The sequence below is a fragment of the Gopherus flavomarginatus genome, chromosome 10 (assembly GCF_025201925.1).
Source record: "Gopherus flavomarginatus isolate rGopFla2 chromosome 10, rGopFla2.mat.asm, whole genome shotgun sequence".
NCBI lineage: Eukaryota > Metazoa > Chordata > Testudines > Testudinidae > Gopherus > Gopherus flavomarginatus.
Window position 1 is genome coordinate 43,293,198 of NC_066626.1, and position 23,684 is coordinate 43,316,881.

Genomic DNA, 23,684 nt, shown 5'->3' on the forward strand with positions numbered 1-23,684 from the left:
CACTGTATTCCTTTGTTTTCATAAATATTTTAGAACTTAGCTTGTCTTTGATTAAACTCTATCAAAAACAGGTTTCCTAGAATGCTTAGGTTCTGCAAGGTAACAGGTGTGCAATTCCTGATTCTCCTTTGACTCACGGGATAACTTCAGTAGCATGGCAGACCAACATGCTTCCTAGAGGTTTCATTCAACATTCAGAGGAGTGCTTCACTTCAGCATTTGTGAAATGGATCCATAATGTTTCCAAAGCAACATACACACAGGGCATTCTACTGAGAGAGGCTGAGAGGTCGGGAAGCTGCTCCATCACAGCAATTTGCATTACTGACTTTGGCTGGTTTTGACACTAAGCACTTGGCTCAAAGAGTGTGAAATTAGTAGATTCATGTTGCTAGTGCCCCATGAACAATCATCACATCACTGAAGAAGAATGATTACCAGCTGTCACTTTATTTTCACCTTATGTATTCTCTACCGCAAACTACAGCAACAATATATTCAGTCCTGATCCTTTACATGGCTAATGACAACAGGATTTGAGCTTGAAGCAAAATGGGATGTGAACTGCACATTATCACTCAGATTAATAGTCATTCAGTGTTAAATATTATATGTGCCATGTACTTTGGATACTGATGATCATATAAAATGAGTTTTCCCTCAGGTTCAGCAGGTAGCAAGTTGCAATTATTTTTACTTTCAGGACTCTGAGACTTGATTCACAAAGAATTTACTGAGCCATATAGATTACACTCAAAGTTGTTCAATTTTGGTCAGCAGAAAGTCCAGGCATTTTCCTGCTGATTCGCACAGGGAATGCCATGCTACAATGGGCTGTTGAGCACAATGTCGAGAGCAATCAGGACAATCGTAGATCGATGCATAAAACATATAGGCAGGAGGTACGGAAACATTTTAAAGCAGCAAGAGAGGATTCACCCTGCTCAAGAAAGATCTCTCTCTCTCTCTCTCTCTCTCTCTCTCTCTCTCTTCATTCCTAACCATAAAAGAGCATGTAAAACAGCTACTTACTCCTTACATAGACAGACACTTTCAAATCCTAATCCCATTTACAGTAACAAACAAGAATTACTGTGCCCTTGGAAATGCAAACTAGTCACTTGTTGAAGGGAAGATACCATAATATCATGATACTTTACAGGCTCAATGTTCAAACTTGGGTTCCCAAGTAAGACCTCTGACTCTCTCATTTCTCAAATAAGCACTTCCAGTGTTTAAATGTCAAAATTTGAGAGGGTTTGGACACCATGATCCTCCACTCTTTTACACAAGTTTGATGCCAGCCTAAAACTGTTGTACAGTGTAAGGATATGGAGAATCATGCCCCCTCTCTAGGTATCCAGGGATGCCCATTGTCTCCTGTGGATCTCAGGAAGTTTGCAGGTTTATGTAGTACAAACCTCAGGGGGTAAAACACTTCTCTCCCCCGTCCCCCATTCCTTCAGTGGAAGAATGAATAGAAAACTGAGTTTCAACTTGTGGAATTTCTTTTCCCAGCATGTGTTCTCTCATAAAGGGGAGAACAGAGCTCTAAATGTACTAATAAGTATTAGCACCCTTTTTCCAGGGTTGCAAACAGGGTTTATGCTGCTGCTGTATATTACTGTTTGCACAAAGCAGATTACGGGGCTGTTAGGGTAAAATCTGAGGCGCAAAAGCCTGTGACAGCACCCAGAATTGTGGCTGCTAATCTGAACCTCTTAAACCTAGAAATCAGGCTGGACCAAGTAGGAACAGGTTCGCCAAGGAGTTCTGTCCTTTTCTGGCTCCAGCTGGGTGATAAAATAATGCAGGAATAGCCTGCCTGTCCAGTGACCTTTCAGTGCTTTTCCGTTTACAGTCAAAACCAGGAAGTACAAATCTAATAGAAATGTAGATGCACTCAGAGGGTATGTCTACATTTGGAGCTGAGGGTGTGATTCCTGAGCACTTTTGAAAATCCTAACCATATACATTTTACATACATATTAACTTAATGTAAATGGTATGTAGTTCTCCACAGTCCCAAAATTTTGCTCTTAGAAGGTTGTTAGTTAAGGCTGTGCAAATAGTTGGTGAGCAACACCACACATGGTAAAAAGTCACAAGACAGAAGTAGTTGATAAAGGGATTGTCTCATTTCTCTTTCCTCCTGAGCATCCACCATTTTGTGTCACAAAAAAGAACTGGAATCTTGAGTTCTCAGTAAAGAATTTCACAGTAAAGTGTGGCATATGGTGAGTGCATGAGTGTGTGTCCGAGGAAGGGATGGTGGCTCAATGGATTAGTCATTTGCCTTTCACCTCTGGAAGCAGAGTTTAAACTCAATCCTGACTAGAGTCGCACAGCATATTCCAGATGGCTAAAGAGGCCTTAATTAACATGAGTTCAGTGATGTCACCTCAGATCTAAGTGAATCGCATGCCCCATTCATTTGGCATTTTGGCAGTGTCGGCTCACAAATGAAACAAACAGAGATTAAAATCGTCTCTTAAGTCTTTGGAGAGAGCTGTCACTTGACATGGAAATCCATGCTATGGTGACTGGGAATGGAGTAAAAACAAACAAAAAAATTACCATTATAATTGTACTTACTTGGTTTTAATTCTAATTAATAAAATGTGATGATACAAATATAGCTACAGATCCAAAGCTGGTGTAAATCAGCACCGCTCCACTGAAATCAAACACTGGCAATATACTGATTTACACCAGCTGTGAATCTGGCTCAATGTAATGTTAAAATTATTTCAACAAAGTGATCTTTTCCTTGTCCTAGGCTTTAAACAAAGCAATACAAACCACAGCACAAAGAAACAACACTACTTCATTTTTGTCTGAGGAACTCAGTTCTTTCACAATATCTTTGTCTTCTCTGTGAGGTAGAAAATTGTTATTATCCATGTTTTACCAATTGGGAAACTTAGACACAAAGAGGTGGGTAAGGTTTTGCCTACACTGGGGATTTTAGCCACCAGTGTAAATACACTGATGTAGCTCACATTGTGTGAGTCACTAGTGTAGATGTACTGAACTGCTTAAATTCATAAACATTTTACCTATTAGCAAGGGTTTTTCCCCCAGCCCAAATAATGACTTATTTTTGGTGTAATATTATACGCATACAAAATGTATCTTCATGTATACTTGGGTTTTTTAAAAATGTTTTTTTTCTTCCAACATTTCATCAATGGATAGTGAACTGCTTGGGCCCACTGAGATCTCCAGACCACCAGCTCATGTATTTGAAAGGCATCTGTTTATTTTTAAATTGCAAATGTAGCCTACCTCAAAGACTGACTTCAAGAAATGAACAATCTGAACAAGTCAAGAGGTTTCCAATCAGAAGCTTTGTTCCTCCTTTCTATCAGGCTGTGATCACTTGCTGTCAAAACCACTTAAACAATATCCTGGAATTTGAATGAAGTCCCCCCACAATTAAAATGAGCAGGATAATCCTGCAAGAATTATTCAGCCAAATCATTTTTCACACCGTTTAAAGTAATGATAAGGTCATTTACAAAAGAAATCACTGCCTTTGAAATGTTGACTTGTAGACAGAGGACTGCCTGGAGGAGGGCCATAGATAACAGTGAAGACTGGCCTCCTAACACCACCCTTGCCGTCTTTGGAACTGATTCCGATGAAGAAAAGGCCCAATAAGGTTAATACCCCTACTTTGATCTCTGTCAAAGCGTACCAGCAAGAATTAATTTACATTTCAGATGAAAAAGGTTGACAGCATGAAAAGGCTTCTTGTTTCTGGTATGTGAATGTGCTGTAATAGATCGGGAATTCTGAAAGGAAGTTCTGAGGAAGCTAAAGGGATAAGCCGCACTGCTGCTTTTACTGGGAAGGAGATGAAAGGAAAACAAATTTCAATATGTGCTGCTCTGTAGAAACATGTAAGCCAAATGCTTCCAAAATTTCAAGGACTGCTTTATTTTGCTATATATATTTTAATTATATGGTTTTACAAATGCCTGACCAGCAAATGCAAGTACTGTATCTCTGTGATCTAAATTGCTCATTATTTAACATAATGTTAAAATGACCACATTTCTTTTTCTTGAAATGCTGTTCTTTATCTGTACTTACATTGTAAGCTCTTCATTGTGGAGATTATGTCTATTTGCCTGTTCAGCACCACACACTTTTATGGTGGAATGGAAGTAACAAGTCTATTTTAAAATCCAGATAATGGTCACACTTTGCAATTATTTACTCAGCCTTGAAACACAGAAAGACTAATGTGCAGAGATAAACAAAAATGTTTAGAAAGAAGTTTCAATTAGAGAGTCCTAGATATAGATTTCCTAAGGCAGAGAGTCTCACACAAACTGAAGTTTGATTTTCTGAAATAAATGATTATACAGTATAAATTCTAAAGCTGTGCCAAAGATGGGAATAGCTGTAAAGCATGATTAACATGAAGGTGTGCTGTGTCACTCTGAACTCTGTAGTCCTAATGCACATCCATCCAATCTGATCAACACAATGATTTAATGGTTCTGTCTGGCCCTGGTATGGGCGTATGGTGTGTGCTATGGTGGGAGGAGTGCCAGGACCCTTCCACATTTGTCTGGGCTACGCAAGGACTGTATAGCAGTCTCTGCACTCAAGGGATCTCTGTCTACTTCACTGCATGCACAGTGTCACAAAGGTGACAGAATGGAACATGGCTCTGCTTCTGTCCGATCCTTATGTTCCCTGGAAGGAGTGGGAGTGCATAAACAGCACTCCATAAAGGGTTTAGCAATGGGCATGCATATTCTGCATGCCCAAGACCTCTACATGGAATTCTGAGGCAGAAAGCCTCCTAGCACTCTCCAGGGGCTGGTGCTGTATCACATTGCCTTCCTATGTGCTGTGCATACATGGGACAATCTAGCCCCAAATGACTACTTTAAGAACTGGTACTAGCGCAGACTGAAGCGTCACCTCTGATCTAGCCTCTCTTTCCCCCGTACTGCACAGGCTGTTGGGTTGGCTGGGAAATTGAGGTGCAGGCTTTCCAAAAAGAGCATTACTGTCAAGAGTCAGTGTTGTGCTTACATCTAAAGATGGATTCCCTGTCTGAAGAACGGGACTCTGTGTTAAAATGAGAACAATGGAAGATAACAGCACAGGGAAGGGGAGCAAGTGGAGAATATGATTATCCAGTCACTTGATGTTTGCTGTAACTTAGAAAAACCTTCCCATTCAACAGCTCCCAATTTCATTGAATATACAGCATATAACCCTAGAGCGAGTCACATGTTATTTTATGAACGTACAAAATAATATGTATAAAGAACCTCACTCTAAGAGAAATGTACATTGCCTTTCTAATTCTACAGCCAGAATTGTATTATTTTGCCTTCCTCTTGAAAATCATAGTGATGCTGACTCTTAGGGAACAGGATTGGGGAAAGGAAGTTAGTTGTTGGATTTATAATGAAAATGGCTTGTCATTAACATTTTGGTTTTATGTTCAGAAGTGAGAGAACATTCAGCAGAAAATCTTTTCTTTCAGTTTAACTATCATCTAAGGAAAACAGAACTCAGAGGTAACAGAAGTCACATAATTATAGTATAGGCAATGACTGCACTGAAATGCAGAGCACAGGTTTCTCTGTTGGTCCATCTGCTATGGCTTTTTTTAGGTCTGTTTCAGAACTCCTTCACCCTTGGTTGGAGGGAACAATGGTATGCACAGGTGTGGTACATCAACCCTAGTTTGCTTCATGTTGGCAGCATTTGAAACTATAGCCTCCCTGCTACTGAGTTCAGTAGGATGGATCTCATATTTTCAGTGCCATATGAGCTCTTGCTCTCTACTACAGACCTGCACCACCCTGCAGGCCTGTTCCTTCAATAATCTCTTTCAAGTTTATTCAAATTCATATTGTTATGAGTGCATTGAGGCCTGGCAGGGAATCAGAGATTTGGCCCAAACTGGGAAAATCAGCAGCAATTAAGAATAAAACCTGGCAATCTGCCAATATTAGGGATAACCAGAAAGCCAGAGTGATGGCATGTCCAGTGCCTATCATTCACACTTTAAGCAAAATGATTCTAGTGCTTCACACCAACTCTACACATGGTTAATACACATTGACTCTCTGAGCCCTGATGAATCCCTGAGAACTCATTCAATGGCTTTTAATCAGTATGTTTTGCTTTCAAAAAAGTACTCACCATAAAAGTCCAAAGTGCTAGATTCCTGTCACTGGTGAGATTTGATATTGAAGAACACATGATCAGAAGCAGTATTTTCCGATTGCTTTTGTTTGGGCTGTTTACATTTCTCTCAGCTATAAATACTGACATGAAGGTATCCATAGCAAAATAGATATAGTCTATCTACCCGGAGTCAGTGCCTATGCCTGTGGAAATAATGTTTTAATTACCTGCTTGAATATGTATAGCAGCATCAGTTCTTCTGTTCCTTATTTCCTTGTACTTCCTGCGAGCTTCATATCCTCTCCAGGCTAAAAATACAAACCCATGTGTTAGGAATTACATTTATTTAAGGAAGTGTTATAAAGTCAGAGATGTGCCTAATCTTTTATACTCCCTGCCATATCCACCCCCTCCCACTACCTCTTCCTCACCCACCCACCAGTTGAACTCTGGGCTCATGACTGGAGTATAAGCATCTCCACAACTTCAAACACATCTCCAGTCTTCCAAATTTTAATTGTCAACATGTGCTCTCTGATGTCACAAAGTCAAGCAAAGACTGTGAGGTGCAGAATTATTGGAGGTCAAAGTTCAATGCAAACAACTGCATCCCTCTAACGCCCCACCTCCCAAAAAATAAATCAGTAGAGTGAAGATAAACTACAAATAATCAACCTTCCCAGAACCATGGCAGTATTTATGTTATTTGGAACGCAGAGGTACATGCAAAAAGGAGAGAGTAACTATTGCATCTCTTCTGCATGCTGCACGTTAGTTGAAAGACACTGAATAACACTCTTCCTTTGTTTACAGGCATAGTCTATAGTAGTAAAACATTTAAACAAAGACATTAGTGATTACTAAACTGATAACTTAGAAATTAATCTGTAATGTTAGTATCAGCTGGAGGGAAAAAGTACCACATGTTATTTTGATTTCACAGCAAACTATTGAGAAACCGAATAGATAATTTGCAGGCAATTTAAAATGCCAAGATTGTGCATGAAATAAGGAATATGAATGTTTACCTGACTGAATGGTGACAGCACTATTTTCTCTTTTCTCTTTGATTCTCTTATATCTCCTAGCTCCAAGCCACCCTTTGGTATAGGCCTGCATTATCACCACCCTGCCTATAACTTCTCGCAGGAACAAATTTAACTGCTCTATATGGTAATACTTTAGAAATACCTGAAATGGAACAACAGGTTCAGCATTACATGTAAGCAATAGAATAAAATCTTTTATACTGCCTCTTCATTAGTATTATTTCAATCTACATTACAGAATCATTGCTAGAAAAAGCTGCTAAATCTTATAGCTAGAATTTCAGAAACCATGTTGTAGAATATATGCTTTTAATTTATTCCACTAATTACAATCACCCATTACAATGTAAGTCACAAAATTATCCCATTACCCCCAAGTAAATCACCCATGACAGCTTGGTCAGAATGCTGCTTTTCTGTATCAGCCATGTTTAAATATAGCTTTTCAAGCTATAGCTGATTTGTGGTAATGTTTTTAATAATGATCTCTTTCATTAGTGTGGCATTACACTGGAAATCTGGTGGGAGTCCTTAGGATAAACATTAGCACAAAGCGTTCCTCATGATAATGATAAGAGGGGAGAGGGGTGAGTTTATAAGTACAATATTGTATCCTAGTTCACAGGCCATATCCTAAGGGTCCTTATTCAGGAAACTCCCGTTGGCTTACTTCTAAGGAATGAGTAAGCAATTCAGGATTTGGCCCCATATTTTGCAAAATCAGTCACATCATTTTAAACCATGAACAAAGGCTGCTACTAAAATAGTCCAGAGCAGCTCATCTGAAAGGCAAGACAACTTCTAACACAGCAAACCGATACTGGCCTAAAGTGGTTCCCAGATAGCAAAGACTAAATGGTGGCATTAAGCCACAACCTGCAGTAGGGAGGATTGTGGAGGAGCCTCACACCAGCAGGTGCTGCTGGAGGCATCATGCCCCAGGGACACCCAAGGGTGGTGCAGGTACTATGCCACCTTTGGGAGAAGGTTTTATGTGCATCTCTCCTTATGCAGACTAGGGAGGAAAGGGGCATTCCCTCCATCTAGGGAGGCTAGCATCTGCAGCAAGACTAGCCTGGAGCAGCAGTCCGCGTGCAGGAGCAGGGGACATTCCTTGCACCCTCTCCCATTCCTGTCACATCCACACAATGCTGGGCAGAATTAGCCATGGCTTCATTAAACCATTCATTAGACATGCCTCACTGCAGAGAGGACACCCCTGGAAAAAACCAGAAACATGCCCTACCTTTGTTTTCCCAAGAACCCAATTGTCTAGTTTTGATTTCTCCAAAATAGCAATACAGCTTTCTCTGCTACCAAGAGGGGTCTGATGTGCCTTGAAAGCCAGGTAATAATACCTACAAACACCAAAGGACAAAGAAAGAGCCAGTTAATTGCTACATAAACACACTTTGATTGCAACAGGGAATTAGTATACTCCTGCTAAAGAAGTACTCTGAGTACTGTGGGCCAGATCCTCAGCCCTACTAAGTCCCCAGACCTTTTTCCACTAATAAGGTGGACAAAGGGGATTAAAGTCCTAAGTGGGCAGCTGAGGATACACCCAACACTGACACCACCTATTCCATCCTTAGGTGCATGAGGAAAGGGCTATGGCTGGAGCATGCTGCACTCTAGCAATCCCTGCCAGTGTAATGGCCCATAGGGAGATTTTATGAGGCTGTGCCATTTAGAACAGCCTAGGTGGTGCACTAAGTTTTGGTTGGGAATGGAGCTCTACCAGTGAGAGGTTGGGGAGGTGGTAGAAAGCAAAACAATGAAAAGGAATGAGAAAATTAAAAAAAAACTTATCTCCCCTGGGAATCTACAAATGTGCCCCTCAAGTTTAGATGTAGCTCTAAATGTCCTGAGAAGTGGGAGAAAGAAAGCACTCCTCTTTCCCTATGTGACACCATTGCATTTACACTCAGCAAGGCAGCAGAAGTGCTCAAGCTAAGTCCTAAAGACAGTTTAAATGGAAGAGGGCTGCTTGCACAGTAGTTTCCTTGGAGACCCTTTTTCTTTGGCACTTGCTAGCCTTCTGGCCACCCTGCAAAGCCCTTTTTTCAGATATCTGGGAAAAGTGTGGGGAGGCGAACCTCAAAGGAGATACTTTGCTGCTTCTACTACTGCTGCTAACTAGCTAGTAATTATTAGTTAGGATTGTGTGAGGAGTCTCTCTCTCTCTCTCTACACACACACACACACACACACACACACTCATTTTTATTGATATTATGCATTTTTAATCATTATGAAAGCTTCAAGGGCAATGGTCTGCCACTTGTTACAAAGCATTAAAATAAATACAAATAAACACACATCGTCATACACGGGTATTTAACAGGATTAGAAAATCAGTCTTATTGTTACACTCCATCATATTCTTCTATGCTACATGTACCTCTGTTTTTTGTATGTATATAAAAACTATGTCTAAAAGCAATGTCATTTTTTTAAAAACTAAGGGCCACATTCTCTGTTGGTGTAAATTGGTGCCCCTCCACCAGAGCCCATTGGAGCTGTGCTTGTTTACACTGACGGTGAATTTGACTCTTCAACGTTTTAGATATTAGTACTTCTTAACTATCAGTTGAGCCAACACCTTTTTTAATAGGAAGGAAACAAGCCTAAGTCAGCATACAATGTATGACTTCAAACTCAGACTTTATCACCCCCAATTATGGGACCATATTCAGCTTCATACTTAGCTCTGGTCCCACAGGAAGTGATTATGGCTTCTGGAAAGAACCAGCGTAAGAGAAAGGTGCTAACCTGGAACTGGTGTCACACTAACAAAGAGTGATGACATTCTGGCTCCACTGAAGTCAATGGGAGTTTTTCCTTTAACCTCCACAGGGCCAGGATTTCAGCCCGTGACCACTCTTGTGCCTTTAAATTTCTGGAGTAAAAGTCTGTATACACTCCTGCCCTCAGTCTGCCCCACCCTGCTCCAGAACTGTCACCTCTACCACATTTAAACTACTTGGCTGTTAGGCCTTAAGTTACATCTGCGTAGGAGCTCAATTGTTTAGACCAGGGATGGCCAACTTGAGCCTGAGAAGGAGCCAGAATGTACCAATGTACATTGCCAAAGAGCCACAGTAATACATCAGCAGCGCCCCCATCAGTTCCTTACCCCCCACTCCCAGTGCCTCCTGCCCACCAGCAGCCCCACCGATCAGCCCTCCCCACACCTCCTGATCAGCTGTTTTGTGGCATGCAGGAGGCTCTGGGGAGGAGGGGGAGGAGTGAGGGCATGGCAGGCTCAAGGGAGGGGGCGGGGAGGGGTGGAGTGGGGGCAAGACTGTAGCAGAGCCAGGGGTTGAGCAGTGAGCACCCCTAATACATTGGAAAGTTGGCACATGTAGCTCCAGCCCCGGAGTCAGTGCCTATGCAAGGAGCTGCATATTAACTTCTCAAGAGTAGCATGTGGCTCCAGAGCCACAGGTTGGCCACCCCTGCTGTAGACTGTGATTGATGGAAGGGTGACAGGCCTAGCTAACTGTTCCCCTGAGATATAAAATGAGGAACAGCAACCAGGTGCCCCTTAAGATCCAAGGAAGGGGAAGTGACCAGTGAGAGCCTGAAACATGCAGCCCATGTAAGGACAGGGCACAGTCTAACTCAGAGTCATACTAAAGAAAACATGGATAGTTATTATGGAGGGAGAAAACAGGAGAAATCATATGATTTTCAAATATTAGCTTCAGTTAATCTTTAAAGAGCAGCACCAATTGTCATAAGAAAGAAAAAAGAACCACTAAAATTGTCAATTAAGATCAAAAGGTAACAAACCAATGGCTAAAGCATTGTAGCCAACATTGTAGGAACAGACACACTGAGGAGCTATGCTGATGTATCACGATTGAAGACATGGTTCACACTGTGTAATGGATGGTGGCAGAGTATGTATTATTAAAGTACTTTTTTTAATGCAGTGAATTTCTCCATACCAGCCATATCTCATAATTTATTGAGGCAAGTACTTATGAAGGAAATTTAAGGGTGATATCATTCAGCAGCTATGGAGAACAGTGCGACATTCAGGAGAAAATAAAGGAGTGAATCTAGTTTATTACTAAGATTAAAGTTGTTTTTAGTGTTGTAGGCTGGTTGGTCCCAGGATATTGGAGAGACTTCTGTTGGCAAAAAGAGACATGCTTTCAAGCGTTACAGAGCTCTTCTTCAGGTCTCAGGCCCTGAATATTGTCAATCCCCAGAAGAGTGATGGGCTTTTGAGCTGTATTGGTGAAACCCAATCAAAACACCCCCCAAATTTCCCAAATAGTATGTGCTAGTTTGCAGCTCCACAACATCTATTTACAGCCTGGCCCATAGTATACAATTTATGTAGAGTTAAATAAGTTCTGTCATAAATAACACTGGATGTTCATGTGATTTATGCATACTGATAACTTAAATTTGTTTGCATACTTCTTTAGAAAGGTTATATCAGTTTCCCAATAATCCATGTATTTTTTAGTGTGTGGGGTGAGTTGAGGCATATAAAAGTATAGAATAGTTTTCAGATCATCTGGCTTTTTTGTAATTAATATCAAATATTCTTTCAACATCTAATAATCTTCTGTGCATTAATATATTATAGTTGGCATCCTAGTAATTTAGAAGCTACATCAGGGTCACATAGTGAAAAATTCTTGGTTATACGGGGTTTTAAGGTATTTAGCTTATGGACTTGACCATACAATTTAGTTACATTATAAGCCTTATTACCATTTTATTTAGTTTCCTATACAACTTTGTATTTCAAACTGTTCATGGCTTACTTTCTGCTGCTATTCTTATGAAACAGTATATAGCTGAACTGTAAGTAAAAGCAATGCCACTTTTCAGTACCAAATGCTTTTCCTGAGCGCTATGTTGACTGCCTGCTATTTATAAAAGATGTTAATCTTGTAAAAAACAACTATGCGCTTTATTAACTAAGGGCTGCTGGGAATTTATTTTTGTCTAAAGAGAGTGTTCTATCTGTAGTTAGCCTCCTGATGATTCATAAAAGCTTTGTTTAACTTAACCTGTGCTTCTCTAAACTTGTCAAATGTTCTTACAAAGTGCAGCCACTGGATGGAGGACTCCACTAACTGGTTAAATAAGTTTCCTTTAGTGTCAAGTTTCCTGTGGGAAACTTTTTTGTTTATGGTGTCAAATGTAAAAACAGAAGTGTTGCCATCATAGCATACAAAAGAGCTGCAAGACTGGCAAGTCCTTTCTCATTGCTAAATGCTCTTGTGTAAGAACTTTTTTCCAAAAATGGTCCTGGAGTTTCAATAGTCGCAAAGTTCAAAGGTACTTAGATTTGGGTTCCAAAATTAAAATCCAGGGTTGAGGTCTAGATTTTGGATCACCCCTGAAGTTCAGTGTTTGAGACTAACTCTAGTTTTTCTCTTTTTCTGTTAGTGGATAGTCCAGTCTCCATCTGGTTCCTGCCTCTTTTGTTATATTGTAACCCATGCACCTACTGGTTTCACCAATACAGCTCAAAAGCCCACCACACTATAACTTTCCCTTCTAGTCAGGAGTAAAAGTAACTTAAGGGACTTACCAGTATGCAGGGCAGCTGGGGTCCTGAGCAAGGTAGGGGCAGGGCCTCAACCAGAAGGAACGGGACCTCAGGCAGAAGGGGCAGGTCTGGGGCCACACTCCCCCAGCTAGCCCTTCAGCATGGCCTGGCAGTGATTAAAGGGCTCAGAGCTCCTGGCCACCGCTAGCGCTACCCCGGGGCTCTGGCCGGAGCCCCGGGCCCTTTAAATCGCCATTGGAGCCCTGGGGCTCCCAGCCACTGCTGCTTCCCCGGGGCTCCAGTGATGATTTAAAGGGCCCAGGGCTCTGGCTGCTGGTGTGGTAGTGGCTGGAGTCCCGGGCCCTTTAAATTGCCACTGGAGCCCCAGGGCTCCTGGCTGCTGCCAGTACCGTCGGCTGTGTACCAGCTCTTACCGGTACACCGGACTGGACCAGCTTACTTTCATCTCTGCCTCTAGTGGGGAATGGTGGGGAGAGGGAGGGAGAGAGAGAGAAGTTCACACTGTTGTAGGCACCTATTTAATCTGCCTTCATGTAGTAAGGCTCACTCCCTGTTGGAACACAGGATTTATCAAATGAGCTCATACAATCGATTCATCTAATCTAAAATCTTGGTTCTGGCAATGGCCAGTCCCTGATGCTTTAGAGGAAAGTGAAACACCCGCTTGAGCCACTGTTCAGCTGTTCAATCTTGTACATGGTGGAAGAGGGAGGGCAAACGTGGCTCAGTTGAGATACACACCAGAACATCTGGAGACTATCCAGAGCAGCTGAAATTCTGAGAATTTCTAGTTATTGGGCCTAATTCTGACCTCAGATGTACAAGAGTAAATCCACAGTAACTCTACAGAAATCACATACAAGATGGAGTCACTTGGGATTTACTCAAGTAAAACTGAAGTCGGAATTAGGCCTATATGGTTTCTAGCAATTATGTAGGGACGAACTCCGAAAGGCCAAGGCCCAAGACAAGATCAAACTAGCTAGGGACATAAAGAGTAACAAGAAAACATTCTACAAGTACATAAGAAGCAAAAGGAAGACCAAGGACAGAGTAGGCTTGTTACTCAATGAGGGGGGAAAGACAATAATAGAAAATGTGGAAATGGCAGAAGTGCTTAATGACTTATTTGTTTCGTTTTTCACCAAGAAGGTTGGTGGTGATTGGACATCTAACATAGTGAATGCCAGTAAAAATGAGGTAGGATCAGAGTCTAAAATAGGGAAAGAACAAGTCAAAAATTACTTAGACAAGTATATCCTTTTCTCAGTTGCAAACCTGTTGCCTTTTAATTTCATTCACCTGTTCTTGAATTAATGAATGAGATTAGACAAAAGCACATACTGAGGAGACAAGGCTTGAGGATTGCCTATATTGATGAAAACATATTAGAGATTTAGAATGGCAGAGCAGTACTAAATGCAGTGGTTTCCACTCCTCTTTCTCCCTTCTTCCCCGTAAAACCCAATCCTATCACAGAATTTGTGTGGGTGGATCCTTGTGCCCTAGGAAATCTATTAAGGTCAATGGTGCCTATACATGTTCATGAGCCAGCTCGGGTAGCTGGAATTGTAAGATCAAGGCCATGGATTGTAAACTTTTTGAGACAAACTATATCTTTTTGCATATTGTACAGTGTCTAGCACAATCAGGACCTTCATGGGCCATCCCAGTGATATAATAAATAATATTATCACCCTGCCATTGAGGAGACAATGCTCTCAGGAAAAGCATAACAGTAGTGTGCCCTGTCATAATCCTGGAGTGAGACAGTCTATGATAAAGGCTAGGAGACCAGAGAAGAAGGTAATGAATAAGAAAATCACAGCTATCTTTTATTTTTTCCTCCCTAACTTTTTATACAACACTTCATGTCACATTTTCACATGCTTGTGAGGATCTCGGAAGTGATACTATTCCATTGTGTTTATAGGGCTAATGGATTACTTCTTTTCTACTTCAAGGGAAGGGATATACATAGATACATATTTTATAACAGAGGGTTGTATCCTTGGTTAAGGAAGCAGTGTGTGAAGGGGTGAGAATTAAGCTCTTTTTCACTATCTGTTTTTAAACCCAATAAACTATCTTCCAGGTCTGCAACACTATGAAATAATCTGTTCTACTTGAAAACACAAGACAGTAAAGAATAACATTAAACAAGACTTTATCTTTTATTTACCTCCACCTGATAAACCCTGAATGGCTCTGCTCCCTGACTTTGATTGTTTTGTCCTCAGATTTCCTGCTAAGAGTTTACAAAACACTACTACTGAGCAGGAAGATAAGAAGCACACCTATTTGTTTAATAGCATCAAGGGGGAAAAAACTGCTGGCTCATCCATTTTGTTGTTAAGTTGCTCAAAAGGATCAAAATACCAATTAACTTGCTGGCTTAGAAAATCTTTGATATCCTCAGATTTACTGACATTTTGAAACTCTTGTTCTTAATAGGTTTTTGATTATGAACAAAGAAGTGCCAATCTCTTTAGCATTTGACCTGTTTTCTCAAATATTTTTATGTCTTCAACTACTTCAGTGCCTAAAAACACTTGACTAATAGAGCTGCTAGTTAAGGAAGCTTGCTTTCTCTTCTACCTATAAAAAAAATTAGGAAAGCTTAAAAAAATTAAGTAGGGGAAATTGAAATTGTTTTAAGAGAAGTGGGAAGGTGTGGACTGAAGACAGGGCTGGAGCAAGAAACTCCTGGCCTATATTCTGAGCTCAAATACTGAGTGCCCTATAGTGCTGGGCAAATCAACTTATCTCTTGACCCTCATTTTCCCTACTTAGATTCTCTTCACTAGAAAATTACATCAAGTTAGACCACAAACCTAAGGACCCTTTGACAAGACGTTAAACATGATTTGCACCTGTCTGCATTGATGGCAAATCTGCAATTGGCATTGTGTTAGACTTACCATGGCTTTTCAAGATTGTGTTCTAACTCTGTAAATTTATAGAGGAGAAGCCTGCTGATAATACTGACCCTGTTCTCCATTCAATTTACAGCTACATTTCAAGGGAGGTAATCCTGATGTATTCAGGTGTAAATGAGAGAAGAATCAAGCCCACTAATTCTCCCTCATCTTTCTTCACAAGTGCTTTGAGGATTAGTTAATATTCATAAAACACTACAAAGATGAAGGTCCTGGTATAACCCCAGTGAAATCAATGGAATTACACGAATGTAAAACTGGTATAATGAGTGAAGTATTAGGGCTTTGCTACACTAGAGAGTTGCAGCGCTGGTGAGGGGGTTACAGCGCTGCAACTTAGGATGTGGCCACACTTGCAAAGCACGGCCAGCGCTGCAACTCCCTGGTTGCAGCGCTGGCTGTACACCCGGTCGAGCCTCGGGTGTAGGGATTCCAGCGCTGGTGATCCAGCGCTGGTCAGCAAGTGTGGACACCCACCAGCGCTTTTATTGACCTCCGGGGTATAAGGAGGTATCCCAGCATACCTTAGAAGCCTCTCTGGTAATCATGCACACTCCACTGCCCTGGGCTCAGCTGACCCTTCCTTTAAATGCCCCGGTGAATTTTAAAAATCCCCTTCCTGTTTGCTCAGCCAGGTGTGGAGTGCAATCAATCATTCAATCAATCAGCGACCATGCCTCCACGCCCCAAACGAGCCCCAGCATGGAACAATTCAGAGCTGCAGGACCTCATCAGTGTTTGGGTTGAGGAAGCTGTGCAAGCACAGCTGCGCTCCAGAAGGAGAAATTATGATACCTATGGGCAGATATCGCAGTCCTTGCTGAGAAGGGGCCATGAATGGGACGCGTTGCAGTGCAGGGTCAAAATAAAGAGCTGAGGAGTGCTTACTGCAAAGCCCGTGAGGGAAATCGCCGCTCAGGAGCTACCCCCACAACTTGCCGTTTTTACAAGGAGCTGGATGCCATACTTGGGTGTGACCCCACTGCCAATCCGAGGACCACGATGGAGAGTTCAGAGCAGGGAGAAGTGGGGGAGGGTGTAGAGGAAGCCGACAGTGAGGCTACTGGCGTGGAGGGAGACACCCCGGAGTCCCAGGAGGCATGCAGCCAGGTGCTCTTCTCAAGCCAGGAGGAGGCTAGCCAGTCGCAGCAGCTGGAAGTTGCTGGTGAGGAAGAAACTGAGGAGCGTGCTCGGGGTAAGCAGATTTTTATGTTTTGGGAGAGGAGGGTTTGGGTTATGGCTGCCTGCATGCATGCCTAAACGTGGAATAGCCCATTGATTTGCTCTATCACGTCTCTGTAATCTGCCTTGGTAACCTCTTGAAAAGTTGCAGCCAGAGCGTGCGCAATGTGCTTTCTCAAGTTTATCGGGAGAGCCACCGTGGTCCTTGTCCCGGTCAGGCTAACTCATCCGATCAACTGTGCAGCGAGGGGTGAGGGGACCATGGCTGCACACAGGCAAGCTGCATAGGGGCCAGGGCGGAATCCACATTGCTGTAGAAGACCCTCCCTCTCTTCCCAGGTAACACGCAGCAGTGATATATCTGGCAGTAGGAAACCCTGTTGAGAATTTAGGGATACTTGAGTGCAGGGCGCCAGGTTCGCGTTCCCCCCCCCAGCCCCGCGGTGCGTTCCAGTCTCCACACCCCCTTCCCAGCAGGCAGCCAGCCCCGCGGTGCGCTCCGGTCTTCCCCCCCCCTCCCAGCAGGCATCCAGCCCTGCGGTGCACTCCGGTCTCCACACCCTCTTCGCAGCAGGCAGCCAGCCCCGTGGTGCGCTCCGGTCTTCCCCGCACCCTTCCCAGCAGGCATCCAGCCCCGCGGTGCGCTCCGGTCTCCCCACCCCCTTCCCAGCAGGCAGCCAGCCCCACGGTGCCCTCCGGTTTTTCCCCACCCTTCCCAACAGGCAGCCAGCACAGCTGTGCGTTTCCCCCTCCCCCTCACCAGCAGGCCGGCAGTTACGCGGACCGTCCCCCCCCGCCAGCAGCTCGCCACCTTCCTGTTCACTACTGTCCCCTGTGCAGGACACCAGCTACCTCCTGTACCCAGTGCAGATAAACCCCAATGACCCATCGGTCAATTCCCCCTCTCAGGTGCACTCGGGGCAGAAACACTCACCCCATTGCTCGCCATGCCTTCGCTTCCCTGGCCTCTCTGTGTTATGTTAGGTATGTGGGAAGGATGCTACAAAAAGTCTAAAAACTCCTTCACTGTGTGATAATAAACAATGTAGCCTCTGTGTATTACATGTTTCTATCTATGTTTTTTTTAGTGACCTTGACTAATGCAGCCGGATCACCGGCCTCACGTCAGTTGCAGAACTTGAGAAAAAATCCCCGAAAATCAAAAGAAGAATTGATCAAAGCAGTTATGATTCACTACAACAGAGAAAGTAGGAAGACGCAGGAATGGAGAGATAAAATGTATGAGTGGAGGCAAACAGAAAGCAGGAGAAAGGAATTGGCTATCAAAAAAACCTCAAAGCAGATGATAAGCCTCCTGGCTCGCCAAACTGAGTCTTTCGAGTCTCTCGTAGCCATGCAGGCAGATCTGTACCATGGTAACCCACACCCCTCCCAAAGCTCTCTTTCTTGTTCCCCAGTATTTGCACAAAACACCTTTCTCCAGCAGCCAGTTTCTTATTACGCCCAGCAGCCCCCAACACCTGTACGATCACCTACCAGCCCTGATAACTATAATTCTTACCTTGTGCACTCCACCCCCATTACCCTGCAGCATAGTAATCCTGAAGTGCAGCAGACATTGAACAGTAATCAAAACAGGACATATTCAAACCTCTGAATGTACAGTCCACCACCCTAACCCCCCTGGCCTTTTATGTACTGTACTTTGAATAAAGGATTTTATGGCTTTTACAATACGTTTTATTATTCCAGGAAGTGGTAAACATTGTACCCCAAAGTAGAACAAAGCACAGCAAAGGCACCAAACATTACTGTTGGCTCTCAGCATCAAATTGCTCCCTTAAAGCATCCCTAATCCTTGAAGCCCTTTCCTGGGCCTCCCTAGTAGCCCTGCTCTCTGGCTGTGCAAATTCATCCTCTAGGCGTCGAACCTCGGAGGTCCATTCCTCACTGAATCTTTCACCCTTCCCTTCACAAATATTATGGAGGGTACAGCACGCGGATATAACAGCGGAGATGCTGCTTTCCCCCAAATCTAGCTTCCCATAAAGACACCTCCAGCGGGCTTTCAAATGGCCAAAAGCACACTCCACAGTCATTCTGCACCGGCTCAGCCTGTAGTTGAACCGGTCCTTGCTCCTGTCAAGCTTCCCTGTATACGGTTTCATGAGCCATGGCATTAAGGGGTAAGCGGGGTCTCCAAGGATCTCAGCAGGCATTTCGACGTCACCTACTGTGATCTTGCGGTCTGGGAAAAAAGTCCCAGCTCTCAGCCTCCTGAACAGGGAACTGTTCCAAAAGATGCGTGCATCGTGCACCTTTCCAGGCCATCCTGAGTAAATGTCAGTGAAACGCCCACGGTGATCCACAAGCGCTTGCAGAACCACGGAGAAATACCCCTTGCGATTAACGTACTCTGATGCCAGGTGGGGTGGTGACAGAATAGGAATATGCGTCCCATCTATTGCCCCTCCACAGTTAGGGAAACCCATTTCTGCAAAGCCATCCACAATGTCCTGCACGTTCCCCAGAGTCACAGTTCTTCTTAGCAGGGTGCGATTAATGGCTGTGCAAACTTGCATCACCACCATTCCAACGGTGGACTTTCCCACTCCAAACTGGTTCGCCACCGATCGGTAGCTGTCTGGAGTTGCCAGCTTCCAGATTGCAATAGCCACCCGCTTCTCCACTGGCAGGGCAGCTCTCAATCTCATGTCCCTGCGCCGCAGGGTAGGGGCGAGCTCAGCACACAGTGCCATGAAAGTGGCTTTTCTCATCCTAAAGTTCTGCAGCCACTGCTCGTCATCCCAGGCTTGCAGGATGATGTGATCCCACCACTCAGTGCTGGTTTCCCGAGCCCAAAGGCACCGTTCCACGGTGCTGAGCACATCTGTTACTGCCACAAGCAATTGAATGTCTTGAGTGTCAGGCGTTTCAATATCATCGTCTGACTCCTCACTGTCACTTTGCAGCTGAAGGAATAGCTCCACTGTCATGCGTGATGTGCTGGCAACATTCATCAGCAAGGTCCTCAGCAGCTCAGGCTCCATTTGTAACAGAAATCTCAGAAATCGCGCTGCAGACTCACAATGCCGCCAAACTGCTCGGAATGTGTAGCAAAGCACCACGGGGCGTTGGAACAGGAAGCGGAAAGACCCGCACACTTCCTTCCCCTTCCCACAAGCCACAGCGCCAAAATGGGACAAAGTGCTCTGTGGGATAGCTGCCCACAATGCACCACTCCCAACAGCGCTGCAAGTGCTGTAAATGTGGCCACACTGCAGCGCTGGTAGCTGTCAGTGTGGCCACACTGCAGCGCTGGCCCAACACAGCTGTACGAACACAGCTGTAACTACCAGCGCTGCAAAACTGTAAGTGTAGCCATACCCTTAGACTCGAAAAATAGAGTGATTCAGTGAACAGAGAACTCTTCCTACCTGAAAATGTTTGTTTCATTTTCTTGCTCTCTTCCTTCACAATCTATTTTCCTATTGTATATTCATTAAGGGTATGGCTACACTACACAGCTTTTAGCAACCCCTCGGTGCTGCTACAGCCATGCCATGAAAAGCTGCACAGAGTAGATGCTGTTTGTCTGCAGAGAGAGCTCTCCTGCCGACAAAAAGCTTCCACCCCTCACAAGCAGCAGCAGAGAGCAGCAATAGGAGAGTGCTCCTGCTGACAAAGGGCTGTTCTCATCGGCGCTTTTCAGCCAAAAAAGTGCCAGTGTAGACATACTCTTAGCATAACAAGTCATTAAAAATTTAGCTCCTGTTAGTTAGTGATTGTTCATGAATGGATCCTGATTTTCTTGATTGGATTCATTATTCATGAATATTCTCTGTATTGTCTGAATGGGCAATTTTCAGACTATGAGTTATTTGTGAAGTGTTTGCTTTAGCTATTCACAGCTAACATTGTCACCTGGTACTGGTTCTGATCCCTGACTAGATGACAAATATTTTAAACAGGAGAATAATGAATAGGAAATAATTCACAGATTCAGAAATTTTTAAAGATAGAAGGGACCATTAGGACCATTTAGTCTGACTCCTTCATAACACAGACCATGGAATTTCAGCCAGTGATTCCTGCATTAAGCCCAGAACTTCTGTCTGAGGATCTTTTAGAAAGACATCCAGGTTTGATTTTCCGATAATTAATTATGGTGCTTCCAGTACAAATGTTCAGGTCAATAAACACGTGTTAAAATTCATGATGCTTCTAGGAGACACAAACATTTTCACAAATATCTAGAGGCTGTCAGAATGCTCATAAGTTGCAGGGTTTTCCTAGCTATAACTATAACTACACCAATATAGTTAAACCGATATAATTATAATGCCCCATATGGACAGTCTTGTTCCAGAACAGGCTCTCATTCCTGAATGAGTAGCTTTTTGAAAGTAGCTTAAACCCCTTCCAAAGCGGCATAAACTAAGCCAAAAAAGCAGGGGTGGCTTTAGCTTTTTTGCCGCCCCAAGCACGGCAGGCAGGCTGCCTTCGGCGGCTTGCCTGCGGGAGGTCCACCAGTCCCGCGGATTCAGCGTACCCACCACCAAATTGCCACCAAATCTGCAGGACCGGCAGACCTCCCACAGGCAAGCTGCTGAAGGCTGCCTGACTGCCGCCATCAGAGGGACCGGCAGGGCGCCCCCCATGGCTTGCCGCCCCAGGCATGCGCTTGGAGCGCTGGTGCCTGGAGTCGCCGCTGCAAAAAGGTGCTCTTCTACAGGATTAAGAGTGTCTACATGGGGAGTTACATTGTTATATCAATTTAAATTCAAACTTTAACTCAGACTGCTATAACTTTCATATGTAGAAAAACACACAGCAAATCAAACAATGTTTTTAGTCACAAAAACATTTATAAATCATTTTTTACATTCATCTAGCTCAGTGGTTCTCAAATTTTTGTACTGGTGAGCCCTTTCACATAGCAAGCCTCTGAGTGCGAGCCTCCCAATAAATTAAAAATACTCTTTAATATATTTAACACCATTATAAATGCTGGAGGCAAAGCGGGGTTTGGAGTGGTGGCTGACAGCTCGTGACCCCCCATGCAATAACCTCATGACCCTCGAGAGGTCCCAAACCCCAGTTTGATAACCCCTGATGTAGCTGAATGAGCAATATCCACAAAGCCATTGCAATGTTGTCATGTGGCAGAAATCACCAATGGTGAAAAACATCTGATGGGGTGTGGTTAACTTTTTGCCACTATTTGATTAGTGCTGTGCAGATAGCCTGAGACAGACTCCTTGTCTACACTACAAAGTTTTGCTGGCAAAAATTATGATGCTTTTGTTAAAGCGCTTTAATTAAAACCGCTGTTGCATGTCCATACTAGGTCTTTGTGTCAGCAGAGAGCATCCAGACTAAGAGCTCTTGCATAGACTCAGGCCTGGTCTACACTACGCGTTTAAACCGATTTTAGCAGCGTTAAACCAATTTAAGGCCGCACCCGTCCACACTACGAGGCCCTTTATATCGATATAAAGGGCTCTTTAAATCGGTTTCTGTACTCCTCCCCAACGAGAGGAGTAGTGCTAAAATCGGTATTACCATATTGGATTAGGTTAGTGTGGCCGCAAATCGACGGTATTGGCCTCCGGGCGGTATCCCACAGTGCACCACTGTGACCGCTCTGGACAGCAATCTGAACTCGGATGCACTGGCCAGGTAAACAGGAAAAGCCCCGCGAACTTTTGAATTACGTTTCCTGTTTGCCCAGCGTGGAGCTCTGATCAGCACGGGTGGCGATGCAGTCCCAAATCCAAAAAGAGCTCCAGCATGGACCGTACAGGAGATACTGGATCTGATCTCTGTATGGGGAGACAAATCTGTTCTATCAGAGCTCTGTTACAGCAGACAAAATGACAAAGCGTTTGAAAAAAATCTCCAGGCTACACAGTGCTGCGTGACAAGTGTAACGGAAAGCCAAAGAATCAAATGGATGCTCATGGAGGGAGGGAGGGGGTACTGAGGACTCCAGCTATCCCACAGTCCACAGCAGTCTCCGAAAACTATTTGCATTCTTGGCTGAGCTCCCAGTGCCTGTAGGTTCAAACACATTGTCCAGCGTGGTTCAGGGTATAGCTTGTCAATTTACTCCGTCCCTCCACCAAAGGGAAAGAAAAGTTAAAGAAATTGTTTCTTGTCTTTTTTCAATGTCACCCTGTGTCTACTGAATGCTGGTGGTAGACGCAATGCTGCAGCAGTGAAGAGCAGTATCCACTCCTCCTCTCCCCTCCCTGGTGGCAGACAGTACAAAATGACTGCTATCCATCGTCACCATCAGCCTGTGAGTGCTCCTGGCTGGCCTCAGGTGAGGCTGGCCGGGGGCGCCTGGGTAAAAATAGGAACGATTCCTGGTCATTCCCAGTAGATGGTACAGAACAGCTGGTAACCGTCCTCATCATAGCAACTGGGGGCTGAGCTCTATCAGCCCCCTCCCTTTCCTGTGTAAAGAAAAGATTCTGTACTGCCTGGACTATCATAGCAGCGGCATGCTGGGCTCCTCTCCTCTGCACCGCTTAATGTCCTGCCTGGACTGTCATAGCACTGGGAGGCTGCCTCCCCCTCATTTTATCTCACTAACAATTCACTGTTTCTTATTCTTGCATTCTTTATAACTTCATGACACAAATGGGGGGGAAGCTGCCACGGTAGCCCAGGAAGGTTGGGGGAGGAGGGAAGCAACGGGTGGGGTTGTTGCAGGGGGGCACCTCCCGTGAATGGTACGCAGCTCATCATTTCTGCAGGATCTGACACGGAGCAGCTGTGCTCTCTGACACATTGGTTCTCTAGTACACTTGCCCCATATTCTAGGCAGGAATGACT

The 23,684-nt window shown here is 43.9% G+C and overlaps 2 protein-coding genes across 2 annotated transcripts in view; one reads left to right on the top strand and one right to left on the bottom strand.

Moving 5' to 3' along the window:
- MYO3B (myosin IIIB) overlaps positions 1-23,684 on the bottom strand; it is a 390,911-nt gene that overhangs the window by 121,878 nt on the left and 245,349 nt on the right. Inside the window, exons 27-29 of the mRNA XM_050916262.1 lie at positions 8,461-8,572; positions 7,194-7,356; positions 6,393-6,473 (exon numbers count right to left, since the gene is read on the bottom strand). Of these exons, the coding sequence (XP_050772219.1) occupies positions 6,393-6,473; positions 7,194-7,356; positions 8,461-8,572 (356 nt within the window). The remainder of the gene's footprint in view (positions 1-6,392; positions 6,474-7,193; positions 7,357-8,460; positions 8,573-23,684) is intronic.
- On the top strand, positions 16,641-18,558 carry LOC127030218 (uncharacterized). The gene is made up of 2 exons (XM_050916309.1): positions 16,641-16,893; positions 17,969-18,558. Exons 1-2 carry the CDS (start codon positions 16,701-16,703, stop codon positions 18,496-18,498), a joined length of 723 nt encoding a protein of 240 aa, XP_050772266.1. The 5' UTR covers positions 16,641-16,700; the 3' UTR covers positions 18,499-18,558.